This window comes from Prionailurus bengalensis, chromosome X, assembly GCF_016509475.1.
Source record: "Prionailurus bengalensis isolate Pbe53 chromosome X, Fcat_Pben_1.1_paternal_pri, whole genome shotgun sequence".
In the NCBI taxonomy this organism is placed as follows: Eukaryota; Metazoa; Chordata; class Mammalia; order Carnivora; family Felidae; genus Prionailurus; species Prionailurus bengalensis.
Window position 1 is genome coordinate 32138748 of NC_057361.1, and position 14366 is coordinate 32153113.

Sequence of the window (14366 nt, forward strand, 5' to 3'; positions counted from 1 at the left end):
CCGTTCATGCTCTGTCTCTCTCTGTCTCAAAAATAAATAAAACGTTAAAAAAAATTTTTAAAAAAGAAATAATTGTCATTGGGTCACCTGGGTTGCTCAGTCGGTTAAGCGTCCAACTTCGGCTCAGGTCATGATCTCACAGTTTGCGGGTTCGAGCCCCACATCGGGCTCTGTGCTGGCAGCTGGAGCCTGGAGCATGCTTCGGATTCTGTGTCTCCCTCTCTCTCTGCCCCTCTCGTGCTTGCTCTCTGTCTCTGTCTCTCAATAATAAATAAACGTTAAAAAAAAGAAATAATTGTCAGGGCCCTAAAAGGTGGTTTTACAAAAACAAACAAATAAAAGATTATTTCTACAGGTCTTGACCTTTTCTTTCAATAAAAATCAAGGGTCTAATACAAAAACGTGAGAGATCTTTAGTTACTGTGGTCATAAGTCAGATGATTCTCACTTAACACAGTGCTAAACATATTTTTAATAAATAGAGAAATAGTTGATATCATTTGTCTTAGGATATCTTAAGAAATAATAAGCTTAGCTCAACTTTCTCCTGAAACTCTTTACCTGCTGTTCTTTCTGAGAGTTTTATATAAAAGGTTTGTGATTTCTTTGTCCAACCTGACATAGGCTATTGCAGCCACACCATTACATGTTTGCATTATTTCCACCCTAAGCCAGCAAACAAACAAGTAACCATTCCTCGGTTTTACCCATTGCTCCATGTGTCCACTCTCCTTCATAGCCAAATGATTAGAAAGGCTATCTCTATTCATTTCATTAACTCAGCTGACATTCAATTATATCTCATTATGCAAAGTGTTTGTGGTATTTTAATTTAAATTAAAATTGCAATTTAATTTTTAAAAGCCTTTAAGTCAATTTTATGAGCTTTTGTGAGTGTCCACAGAAAATATAATTTTTCTATGTGAAACAAGAATTGGAAAAACTTTTTCACAATGTTTCATTTTGAACAGAAAATTTCTTTATGGTGAAAGACTTATTTGGGTTTTGGTTTTTTTTTTTAATGTTTATTCACTTTTTGAGAGAGACAGAGAGAGAGAGAGAGAGCAGAGGAGGGGCAGAGAGAGAAAGAGAGAATTCGAAGCAAGCTCTGCACTGAGAGCAGCAAGCCCAATGCGGGGCTCAAACTCACAAACCACAAGATCATGACCTGAGCCAAAGTCGTGCACTTACCTGACTGAGCCACCTAGGTGCCCCTAGAAGACCTGTTTGTATAACACCTGTGGCCTTTTGCTAGCCTCGTCTTGGATTCTTAAATATTATCATACTCTGTGCTCGTTACAAAAAATTTGCAGTCAATTATACATATTTTACTGGTTCTTAGTAAATACCCACAGAGTAGATAAGCTGTGCTAGAAAATAATTATCTTACAGGGAGATTGATAATATAACCAAAGACCTAAAAGTTATTCCTAGAATGTAATTAACAGTCATCTACATTTTTTAAAGAATTACAAGTCCCAGTGTTTTACTAAAACCACCAGGTTTGCTTACATTTTCAACCTAGATATTGATCTACTATATCGTATTCTCTTTTTGCTTGTTTTCCTATAGTATCCTTTATAATCTTTTTTTTTTCTATTCAAGGACTCAAATTACTCTGAAAATAGAGTGCATAACAGATGGGATCTGGAAGTTTCCCATAACATTGGTTGGTACTGAGCCTGATGTGGATGATGTCATTGATATTGAAGGGGTTGGTTTATTTAAGGAATCTATTGTCAACTTCAGGCTGACAAGTCAGACGAGGTAATATATCAAGCAAAAGTATGTAACTGGTTTTGTGAATGTAATTTATGCTAACTGGGAAACAAAATTTAAGATGGAAAATTCTATTATGTCATCTTTTGCTTTTTAAGCCAGAGAAGTATGCTACTAGCAACCAAAGCTGTATGTATTTCATAATTTTTAATTAAACAGTGGAAAACAGAGCCTACAAAATGAAAACCAAAAACAAGAGACAAAAGTCAATAGATATTGAAATTTAGGATCATATTTCTATTTGCTTTTCAAAGGATGTTATTAATGTATATTTATAGCCCACTCTTATTTCTTTATTTTAATTCCAGTATAGTTAACATACAGTTTTATGTTAGTTTCAGGTGTAAAATATAGTGATTCAACAATTCTATACATTACTCAGTGCTAATCATAATCTTAACCCCCTTCACCTATTTCACCCATCCCCCCACCCTCTCCCTTCTGATAACCATCAGTTTATTCTCTGTAGTTAAGAGTCTCTTTCTTCTTTTGTCTCATTCTTTATTTTTTTTCCTTTGTTCATTTGTTTCTTAAATGCCATATATGAGTGAAATCATATGGTATTTGTCTTTCTCTCGCTAACTTATTTCACTTAGCATGATACTCTCTCCCTCCATCCTTCCTTGCTGTTGCAAATAGCAAAATTTTATTCTTTTTTATGGCTGAATAACATTACATGATATATATAAAACCTCTTTTTTATCCATTCATCCATTGATGGACACTTGGACTGCTTCCGTAATTTGGCTATGCATTGGTTAATGCAGCAATAAACAAAAATAGGGCCACGTTTATCCTTTTGAATTAGTGTTTTTGTATGCTTTGGGTAAATACCCAGTAGTGCTATTACTGGATCATAGTGTAGTTCTTTTTTTAATTTTTTGAGGAATTTCCATACTATCTTCCACAGTGGCTGCACCAGTTTACATTCCCACCAACAGTGCACAAGGGTTCCTTTTCCTCCACATTCTCACCGACACTTGTTTCTAGTGTTTTGATTTTAGCCATTTTGATAGGTGTGAGGTGATATCTCATTGTAGGGTTTTTTTCAATTTTTTATTAAATTCCAGTTAACATACAGTGTAATATTAGTCAGGTATAGAGTTTAGTGAGTCATCACTTACATACAACACCCAGTGCTCATCATAAAAAGTACCCTCCTTGATACCCATCACCCATCTAGCCCATCCCCCCTCCCCACCTCCCCTTCAGTAACCCTCAGTTTGTTCTGTATAGTTAAGATCTGTTTCCTGGTGTGCCTTTCTTTTTTTTCACCTATGTTCCTCTGTTTTGTTTCTTAAATTCCACATATGAGTGAAATCATATGGTATTTGTCTTTCTCTAACTTATTTCACTTAGCATAATATACTCTAGCTCCATCCATATTGCAAATGGCAAGATTTCATTCTTTTTGATGGCTGAGTAATATATCATTGTGTGTGTGTGTGTGTGTGTGTGTGTGTATACACCAAATTTTCTTTATCCATTCATCAATGGATGAACATGAACATTTGGGCTCTTTCCATAATTTGGCTATTGTTGATTATGCTGCCGTATACACTGGGATGCATGTGCCTCTTCAAATCAGTGTTTTTGTATACTTTGGTAAATACCTAGAAGTGTGATTGCTGAATCATAAGGTAGTTTTATTTTTAACTTTTTGATGGACCTCCGTACTGTTTTCCAAAGTGGCTGCACCAGTTTGCATTCCCACCAACAGTGCAAGAGGGTTCCCCTTTCTCTGCATCCTCCCCAACACCTGTTGTTTCCTATGTCATTAATTTTAGCCATTCTGACAGTTATGAGATGATATCTCATTGTAGTTTTGATTTGCATTTCTCTGATGATAAGTGATTTTGAGCATCCTTTCATGTGTCTGTAGGCTATCTGTATGTCTTCTTTGGAAAAATGTCTGTTCATGTCTTCCACCCATCTTTAAATAGGATTATTTGTTTTTGGGGTCCTGAATTATGTAAGTTTTTTTATATATATTGGATACTAACCCTTTATCTGATATGCCGTTTGCAAATATCTTCTCCCATTCTGTCAGTTGCCTTTTAGTTTCATTGATTGTTTCCTTTGCTGTGCAGAAGCTTTTTATTTTGATGTAGTCCCAAATAGTTTAGTTTTGCTTTTACTTCCCTTGCCTCAGGAGACATGTCTAGGAAAAATTTTAAAGATAGATGAAATGTTTTTTTCCATACAGTTTAATGGCTTGGGTTATGAAATGGTTTAAGTAGAGACAATCAGGTAACCTATATTGATTCTTTTTTATGTATTATTATTCTGCTCCACCATAGCTATCCTTGTTATAACAGAGGCAGCATGACCATGATACTTTTACTTATCTCACATGTAAAACATATTTTTTTTACCTGTTTTTGAGATATAATGTACATGCCATAAAATGTCATTGTAAGTATACATTTCAATAATTTCTTTGAAAAATTATAGAATTTGTAATCATAATCACATTCAAGGTTTAGAACTCTCCCATTTCCCCCCAAATTTCCCTCAAGCCCCTGTTCCCACCCCCAGTCTCAGGCAACCAATGATTTGCTTTCTATCTCTATAACCTTGCCTTTTCTGGATATTTCATATAAACAAAATCACCCACTATGTAGTCTTTCTTTAACAAAAGAAACAAAAACAAAAACAAAACATTATTTTTAAACAGTGCTAGGTTTACATCAGATTGGAGAGGAAGCTATAGAGATTTCTCATATACCTCCTGCCCCCACTCATGTGTAGCCTTCCTGATTATAAACTTTACCCACTGGAATGGTTTTGTTTTTTTTGTTTTTTTTGTTTTTTTTTTTTTTTACCAGGGATGGACCTACATTGACATATTATAATCACCCAAAGTGCATAGTTTACCTTAGGGCTCACTCTTGGTGTTGTATATTGTATGAATTTGGAAAGAATAACAATGGCATATATGCATCATTACAATACAGAGTATTTGCACTCAAATTTCCTCCATGCTCTCCCTATTCATTTCTCTCATACCCCTGGAACCTTCCTCTTGTCTCCTAGTTTTGCCTGTTTTCAGAACGTCATGAAATTGGAATCATATAGTGTGTAGGCTTTTCAATCTGGCTTCTTTTACTTAGTAATATGCATTTGAGGTTTATCCATGTCTTTTCATGACTTGATAGCGCATTTGTTTTTTAGCATTGAGTACTATTTCACTGGATGTACCACTGTTTATTTATCCATTCACCTACTGAAGGACATCTTGGTTGCTTCAAGGTTTTAGCAATCATGGGCAAAGCTTATATAAGCATCTGGGTACAAGTTTTATTGTGGATGTGTTTTCATCTGTTTGGAGTAAACACCCAGGAATATGATTGCTGGATCTTATGGTAGAAATATGCTTAGTTTTGTAAGAAATTGCCAAACTATCATCCAAAGTGGCTATATCATTTTGTACTGTCACCAGTTATGAATGACAGTTCCTGTTGCCCTACACCCTCATCAGCAAATGAAGCTATCAGTGTTCTGGATTTTGACTTACTTAAAATCAAAGGGGCAGAGAGAGAGAAAGAATCCCAAGCAGGCTCTACACTGTCAGCACAGAGCCCAGTGTGGGGCTTGAACTCACAAACCATGAGATCATGATCTGAGCTGAAATCAAGAATCAAATGCTTAACTGACTGAGCTACCCAGGTGCCCCTGGATTTTGGCCATTTTAAAAGAAGTGTAGTGGTATCTCGTAGTTTTAGTTTGTATTTCCCTGATGACATATGATGCAATACATCTTTTCAAAGGCTTAACTTGACACCTATAGATCTTCTTTGGTGGAGTGTGTGATAAGGTCTTTGGCCCATTTTTTAAACTGGGTTGTTTGGGTTTTTTTATTCTTGAGTTTTAGAGTTCTCTGCCTATATTACATAGCAGTCCATTATCAGATGTGTCTTTCACAAGTACTTTCTCCCAGTCTGTAGCTTGTGTTCTAATTCTTCATATGGCCCTTCATAGAGTAGAAGTTTTTAATTTTGCTGGGGTCCAATTTACCAAATTTTCTTTCTTGGATTGTGTCTTTGCTGTTTTGTCTAACAAGGCATCAGCATACCCAAGGTCGTCTACTTTTTCTTTTCTTTTATCTTCTAGGAGCTTTATAGTATTATGTTTTACATTTAGGTTTGTCATCCATTTTGAGTTAACTTTTGTAATGGGTATAAGGTACTTGTCTAGATCATTTTTTTTTAATTTTGTATATGGATGTCCATTTGTTCCAGAACCATTTGTTGAAGAGACCATCTTTGTTCCATTGTATTACCTTTGCTCCTTTGTCAAAGATCAGTTGGCTATATCTTTCTGTCTATTTCTATTTCTGGGCTTTCTGTTCTGTTCACTAATCTGTTCATTTGCCAATACCACACTGTCTTGATTACTGTAGCTTTATACTAAGTCTTGAAGTTGGGTAGTCTTATTCTACAACTTCCAAAGATATTTCAAATTATTAGATATTTTTGTTTACATGTGAATTGATTTAATGCATTCAAACAGTTTTCCAGGACTAGTGAAACAGTTTCAATGATTTCATCATAACTAAAAAGTTCTCAAATGCAATACTGGCAAAAAAAAAAAAAAAAGAAAGAAACAGTTGGAAATAGGCTCCCCAAATTATACTTTTCGATTATACCCAATGTTGTTACCCTTTGCTACTTATATATATTTTATTCCACTAATAGTTTAGACGGTTTTTACTTTACGTTTGAACAATTGAAATTACCTCATTAGATTCTCTGCCTCTCGTCCCTTTCATTTCAATGTACTTTCTACATTGCTGTAAAACCAATCTCCTTAAAACAATGTTATTAACATGTGACTTCGCTTGTCAAAAGCATTTGATGGTTTCCTATTGCTTTCCCAAGATGACATCTAAATCATGCATGCTGTTCATGGTCCTAGCTCACTCTGACCTTTCCAATTTCTTCTTTCTACTGTCTAAAACAGATTACCTGCTTCATTCTTAAGGAAAAAAGAGTCACTATTCTTATCCATTACTCCTCACCTGTCTTCAGTTTCTGTCTGCTTCTAAAATGTCCATCGTATCTCCTCTCCACATTTCTAAAATCTTCTCATTCCTCTTGTCATCACAATATAATCTTACTTGACCATTTATGTATGTACATATATATGCATACATATATACACATATATGTACACACATATATACATATACATATATATACACACACATTACATATATATCTATTCCTTAGGCATCGTATATAGGATTTTTTTTGCAACTTCTATGTCTTTTGTATTTGCCGTCCTAGACTTTGTTCAGAATCAGTTCCCATTAAGTATCTAGTAATGAATCAAACTTAGAAAATAACTTAGAATTATTCATTTTATTCATTCACCAAAATTTCCAAAGATTAATATTTCAGTTAGGCCAATAACAAGTATTCTCTTAAAAAACTTACTGTTGTTGTGTGCAAGAGAACAAAATGACATTCTACCTTAATATGGAAATATAAACCCAATATGAAGCTCATAGTATGGTCACATTTTGGAGGGTTATAAGATTCTTAATGTGTTTTTATCCTCTAAATGCTTGAATCAGAGTGAGTATTCAATAATATTCATTTAATTGTGAAATCAACTAAAGGTACTGAGCTGATTCCTGCAGGCAAATTCAATTATATTGCATATCATTAGGGAATAAGCATATGGAAAGGTGGTGTTTTATTCCAATTATATTTTACTCTAAAGAAAGGGAGATCCCCATGGGACCATATTTTATTCATCTTTGTAAACTCACTACCTACGTGCACAATAAACTATTTCAATCAACACGTATTTTAAACTGAGTCTTGAAGGTTAAGTTGTCATTTGCAACACAGATTAGGGAAGAGGGAGTGGAGAAGTTCCAGCAGGAGGGTATTATATATATAAAGTTCTAGAGGGATGAGACAGTGAGTTCTATTGAAAGAACTGAAAGTAGTTAGAACCGCTGGAATTAGGAGTACCATGGGGAGACTGGGAGCAGATGACATAGATTGGCATCCATTCAGAAGTACTTAACTAGAGAACCATTGGGCTCCTGGGCTCTATGATTCTATTCATTCATCATGCATTAGGGACAGAGCAGAATGATGTAGTGACCATTTCTGATTTATTAATTCAATAGTTATTGCACATCTCCCTTGTTCCAGTCCTCTTTGCTTATAAATCTGTTGTGTGGTCAAAAATTAGAGTATATATTTGATCTTTTTTTTATCTCTCATTCTTTAAGAACATGAGATTCTAGAGCACAAAATCACCATTTAGTATTTTATACATTCTAGGACTTCAGTAAATAGTGATTAGTGAGTAAATGAATAAATTCATGAAATCAGAATAAAGGGAAACATCTCAAGGATCCACCTTATCCTTATTATCCACCTTATTATTGTTATCTACCTATTTATAATATTTATAATACTTATAAATATAAATATTTACAATGTTTATAATACTTATAAATATATTTATAATACTTATAATATTTATAAATATAAATATTTATAATACTTATAGGTGGATAATAATAGTTATTTAGAAATCACAAAAGTTAGAAAATAAAATATTAAATAGATATTTATTGTGTCAGTATTTTAACTTTTTGTTCCATATAGAATTTTGATGTCTATTTTAGTGTTTACTGATAAATAAATATATATATTATATCTCTCTATGTAATACCTTATTTTCCTTAATTGAAATTTAACATGGCCATTTAAAACACTTTGTCAGTGCATGTGATATCTCTAGACGATACAGAATTTTGATAGCAAAATTTACAAGTGATCAACTTTCAAAACAAATGCATTTGGGTGAATAACAAAGAAAAAGAGACAATTTATCTGGAAGAAATGTAATTTGCTGATGTAAGTTTGATAGGTATACAAGGCCCTAATGTTCCCTCCTAAGATGTAGTCATTGGGATTAGCTAAAAAAAAAAAAAAAAAAAAAAAAAAAAGGAAGGAGGAGGGTCCATGATATAAAATCCTCACATCTTGAGTCAAAAAATATCCTTTACCTTTTTCTTTTTCTTTTTTTTTAATTTTTTTTTTCAACGTTTATTTATTTTTGGGACAGAGAGAGACAGAGCATGAACGGGGGAGGGTCAGAGAGAGAGGGAGACACAGAATCGGAAACAGGCTCCAGGCTCTGAGCCATCAGCCCAGAGCCCGACACGGGGCTCGAACTCACGGACCGCGAGATCGTGACCTGGCTGAAGTCGGACGCTTAACCGACTGCGCCACCCAGACGCCCCTCCTTTACCTTTTTCATAACAATCCAAAGATATTACTTTTTCTCTTCATAAAGAAGGAGATATAAATATTTCTTGATGTTAAAGCAGTAGCCTTGTAAATAGTTTAAAGCGTACTTTGAGTAGGTTTATAGTGCATGTGGTGAACAAGACCTTAAATCGCAAGATTGTTCCTTAAAAAAATGGATAATATTTAGAGGAGATTTAATCAATAAATGACACTATTAATAATTTTTTGTGGTCATAGGACTAAACTCATTTGGATCAGGAAATGGGTAAAGCAATTATATTTTTTCAATTATTCTATAAAATTATCACACTAATTTATTCTTTGGGAGTAAAGATCTATTTCTTCACACCAAAAAGTGAGAGATTGCTGAGGGTCTTATATGTACAGTACTGCAAAATGACCAATTATTCTTTTTTTATTTTAAATATAATTTATTGTCAGATTGGTTTCCATACAACACCCAGTGCCAACCCAACAGGTGCCCTTCTCAATGCCCATCACCCTCTTTCCCCTGTCCCCAAACCCCCATCAACCCTCAGTTTGTTCTCAGTATTTAAGAGTCTCTTATGGTTTGCCTCCCTCCCTTCTCTGTAACTTTTTCCCCCCTTCCACTCCCCCATGGTTCTCTGTTAAGCTTATCAGGATCCACATAAGAGTGAAAAACCTGTCTTTCTCTCTATGACTTATTTCACTTAGCAGAATACCCTCCACTTCCATCCACATTGCTGCAAAAGGCCATAGTTCATTCTTTCTCATTGCCAAGTAGTATTCCATTGTGTATATAAACCACAACTTCTTTATCCATTCATCAGTTGATGGACATTTAGGCTCTTTCCATAATTTGGCTATTATTGAAAGCACTGCTATAAACATTGGGGTACGAGTGCCCCTATGCATCAGCACTCCTGTATCCCTTGGGTAAATTCCTAGCAGTGCTACTAGCAGTGCTAGGAATTTTTTTTTTAAGACACAAAACTTAATTTAATAGAAATTTTGTTTGTAGTTCTTACATTCTCAGTGTGACCTGAGCTGGAACCCACTGCCCCACCCAGAAGTGGCCCAGTCCTGGGAGCAGGGGAGGAAGGGAGGTGGTGAGTAGGGGTCAGAGCTCAGGCCCTAGGAACCCTGTTCTTCCTCAGTGCTGGGGGGCTGGGGATGCCACCCTCTTCTCCTGCCCCCCTCTGGGATCCAGGAAGGAGAGCAGATGGAGTCTCGGGCCTGGGGCTTCTCCTCTACATTCCCCTGCCCCCTCAGGTTGGAGGGGAACTAAGGGATCTGGGGAGAGAAGGGGACAGAAGAAGGCAAAGATGTCAATCAAGAAAGAAGAGGATCAGGAATAAGGACTAAGGAGAATCAAAGACAAAACACCAGTTTAAAAAAAAAAGGGGGGGGACCAAAACCAAAATCCACCCCAAATCACAACCCGCCTGGAAAAAATGAAAGTTCTCCAGTCTCATAGGGTATGTCTATTTTTAATTTTTGGAGGAACCTCCACACTGTTTTCCAGAGCAGCTGCACCAGTTTGCATTCCCACCAACAGTGCAAGAGGGTTCCCATTTCTCCACATCCTCGCCAGCATCTATAGTCTCCTGATTTGTTCATTTTGGCCACGCTGATTGCAATTTTTCTTTTTTTAAGTTTATGTATTTATTTTGAGAGAGAGAGCAAAGAGCAGGGGAGAGGCAGAGAGAGAGGGAGGAGAGACTCCCAAGCAAGCTCTGCACTGTCAGTGCAGAGCCGGACGCAGGGCTCAAACTCATAAACCATGAGATCATGACCTGAGCTAAAACCAAGAGTTGGATGCTTAACCAACTGAGCCACCCAGGTGCCCCCAAATGGCCAATTATTAAGAGCAGCCCCTGTAATACAAGAAAGGATGAATGCCAGGAAATTCATGGCCAGTAGTATAGTAGCTGGCTTATGAACAGGCACCCCATAAATATTAATTGAAGGAATAAGACAAATTAAGAAGGAAAATTATTAGAAATTCATGTCTTCAGCTGCTCAGTATAGCCATATAGAGCATCTGGAGAAGGAGCAAAGTATTATCTTTGCCATGAGGAAGCAGAAATGTATTGTATAATACCATTGAGATTTTTTAAAATGTTTATTTATTTTGAGATTTATAGACATTTTTTTAAATGCTTATTTATTTTGAAAGAGAGAGAGCACACACACGTGCGAATTGCCCAAATGGGCAGAGAGAGAGGGAAGGAGAGAATTCCAAGCAGGATTTGTGCTGTCAGCACAGAGCCTGATGCAGGGCTCGATCTCACAAACTGCAAGATCACAACCTGAGCTGAAATTGAGAGTCAGTCACTTAACCACCTGAGCCACCCAGGTGCCCCAAAACATACATTTTTGATAAGACTTTATTTTTAAAGCCAGTTTTTTAGGTATGCACAAAAATTGCACATGAAGTACAGAGAGTTCCCGTATACCCCAATCCCTAAACCCCAGCACAGTTTCCCCTATCAATAACACCTTGAATCAATGTGTTACATTTGTTACAATGGACACACCCATATTGATATATTATTATTAACTAAAGACCATAGTTTACATGAGGGTTTATTTGTTGTGTTATACAGTTATATGGATTTTGACAAATGTGTGTCAGACATTGCAGTATCATACAGAATAGTTGTCACTGCCCTAAAATCTCCCCATCTTTCACCTATTTATCCCTCCCCACTTTCTGAGCCCCTGGCAACCACTGATCTTTTTACTGACTCTGTAGTTTCATCTTTTCCAGAATGTCATGTGGCTGGGGTCATATAGTATGTAGCTTTTTCAGACTGCCTTCTTTCACTAGCAATATGCATTAAAGGTTGGTCCGTGTTTTTTTGTAGCTTCATAGCTCATTTCTTTTTAGAGCTGAATAATGGACATCTTGGTAGATTCTAGTTTGGGGCAAGTATGAAAAAATGTTGCTGTAAACATTTATGCAGGTTTTTGCATGGATGTACATCTTCAAATCATTTTGACAAATGCTTAGTATTACAAATGTTGGATTGTAGAGTAAGCATATGATTAGGTAGGTAAGAAATGGCCAAATTATCCTCCAAAGTGGATAATTTTGCATCCCCAGCAGCAATGAATGAGATTTCCTATTGTTCTATATCTTTATCAGCATTTGGTGGTGTCAGTTTTTTTGCATTGTAGCCCTTCTAAAAATAGTGGTACCTCATTGTTTTAATTTACAGTTGCTTAGTGTTAATGACATTGAGCATGTTGTTATATGCTTATTTGCCACTTCTATATCTTCATTGATGAGGAGTTTAAGATTCTTTACCTATATTTTAATTGGATTTTTGATTTTGTTCTTGGTGAGTTTTAAGAATCATTTGTAAATTTTGGATATAAATCCTTTACAGGTACTTGTTCTGAAAAGATATTCTCTCAGTCTGTAGCTTCTCTTTTCATGCACTTAACAGTGCCTTTGGCAGAGAAAAACATTTTAATTTTAATAAAGTTCACCTAATCAATTTTTTCTTTCATGGGTTGTACTTTTTTTTTTAAGTAGACTTCATGCCCACTGCAGAGCCCAATGCAGGGTTTAAACTCATGATCAAGACCTGAGCAGAGATCAAGAGTTGGACACTTAACCAACTGAGCCACCCAGGTGCCCCTCATGGGTTATGTTTTCAGTGTTATATATAAAACCTCATCACCAAACCCGAAGTTGCTTTTTTTTTTTGTATGTTCTCTTCTAGATATCTTACAGTTCTGCCATTTATATGTTGGCCTAACATCCACATTGAGTTAGTTTTTCTGAAAGGTATGAGATTTGAGTGTAGGTTCTTTATTGATTGATTGATTGATTGATTGCATATTGGTTTCTGATTTGTACAGTGCCATTTGTTGAAAGACTATCCTTTCTTCATTAAATTGCCTTTACTCCTTTGTCAGGAACAGTTGCCTGTGTTTATGCAAGCCTGTATCTGGGCTCTCTACTCTGTTCCATTGATGTATATACCAAGTTTTTCACCTATACTGTACTACTTTTTTTTTTAATTTTATGTTTATTTATTTTTGAGAGAGAGAGAGAAAGAGACAAAGCATGAGCAGGGGAGGGGCAGAGAGAGAGGGAGACAGAGAATCGGAAGCAGGCTCCAGGCTCCGAGCTGTCAGCACAGAGCCCAACGTGTGGCTCAAACCCACAAACTGCAAGATCATGATCTGAGCCGAAGTCAGATGCTTAATCAACTAAGCCACCAAGGCGCCCCTATACTGTACTACTTTTATAGTAAGATCTGAAATTGGGTAATGTGAGTCCTGCAACTTCCTTTTTCATTATTATATTAACTATTTTAGGGTTTTTCCTTTTTCATATAAACTGTAGAATCAGTTTTTATGTGTCTCAAAATAATTTTCTTATATTTTTATTGACATTTAATTAAATCTACAGATAACATTTGGAAGAATTGACATCTTAATAATATTGAGTTTTCCTAGGCATGAACATGGAAACTCTCTCCATTTATTTAGTTCTTCTTTTGTTTCTTTATCAGAGTTTTATACTTTTCCTCATCTAGACTTTGTACATGTTAGATTTATACCTATTTACCTCATTTTTCAGTGCTAATGTAAATAGTGTTGTGTGTTGAATTTCAAATTCCCGTTCTCCATTGCTGGTACATAGGAAAATGGTTGGTTTTTTTTAATGTTTATTTATTTTGAGAGAGGGAGAGAAAGAAAGAGAGCACGAGCAGGGGAGGGACAGGAAGAGGGAGAGGCAGAGTATCCAAAGCACTGACAGCCCAGAGCCCCATGCTGGGGCTTAAACTCACAAACTGTGAGATCACATCCTGAGCCAAAGTCAGACGTTTAACCAACTGAACTTCCCAGGAGCCCCGGAAAGTGCTTGATTTTTGTAATTAAGTTTGTATTCTGCAACTCTGCTGTAATTGCTTATTATTTCTAGGTAATTTTTTTTTGTAAATTCTTTGGGATTTGTTACATCATCTGATCAAGAACAGTTTTATTTCTTCCTTTCTGATCTGCATACCATTTGTGTCCTTTTCATGTTTTATTATACTATCAAGGACTTCCAGTATGAAGTTGTATAGGAGTGGTGACAAGGAACTTCCTCCTCTTGTTTTCAGTCTTAGGGAGTTTCTCATCATTAAGTTTGATGTTACCTGTAGGTTTTTTATAGACTTTTTTTTTTTTTATCAAATTGAAAAAGTTCACTTTTATTCCGAGTTTGCTAAGAGATTTTTTTTTATCATGAATGGGTGTTAGATTTTGTCTAATACTTTATCTGTATCTTTTGAAATGGTCATTTGATTTCTCAGATTGTTG

At 35.7% G+C, this 14366-nt stretch overlaps 1 protein-coding gene across 1 annotated transcript in view; it reads left to right on the plus strand.

The window, feature by feature from the left end:
• CFAP47 (cilia and flagella associated protein 47) overlaps positions 1-14366 on the plus strand; it is a 587956-nt gene that overhangs the window by 545236 nt on the left and 28354 nt on the right. The window contains exon 69 of the mRNA XM_043569968.1: positions 1606-1767. Coding sequence (XP_043425903.1) covers positions 1606-1767 — 162 coding nt within the window. The remainder of the gene's footprint in view (positions 1-1605; positions 1768-14366) is intronic.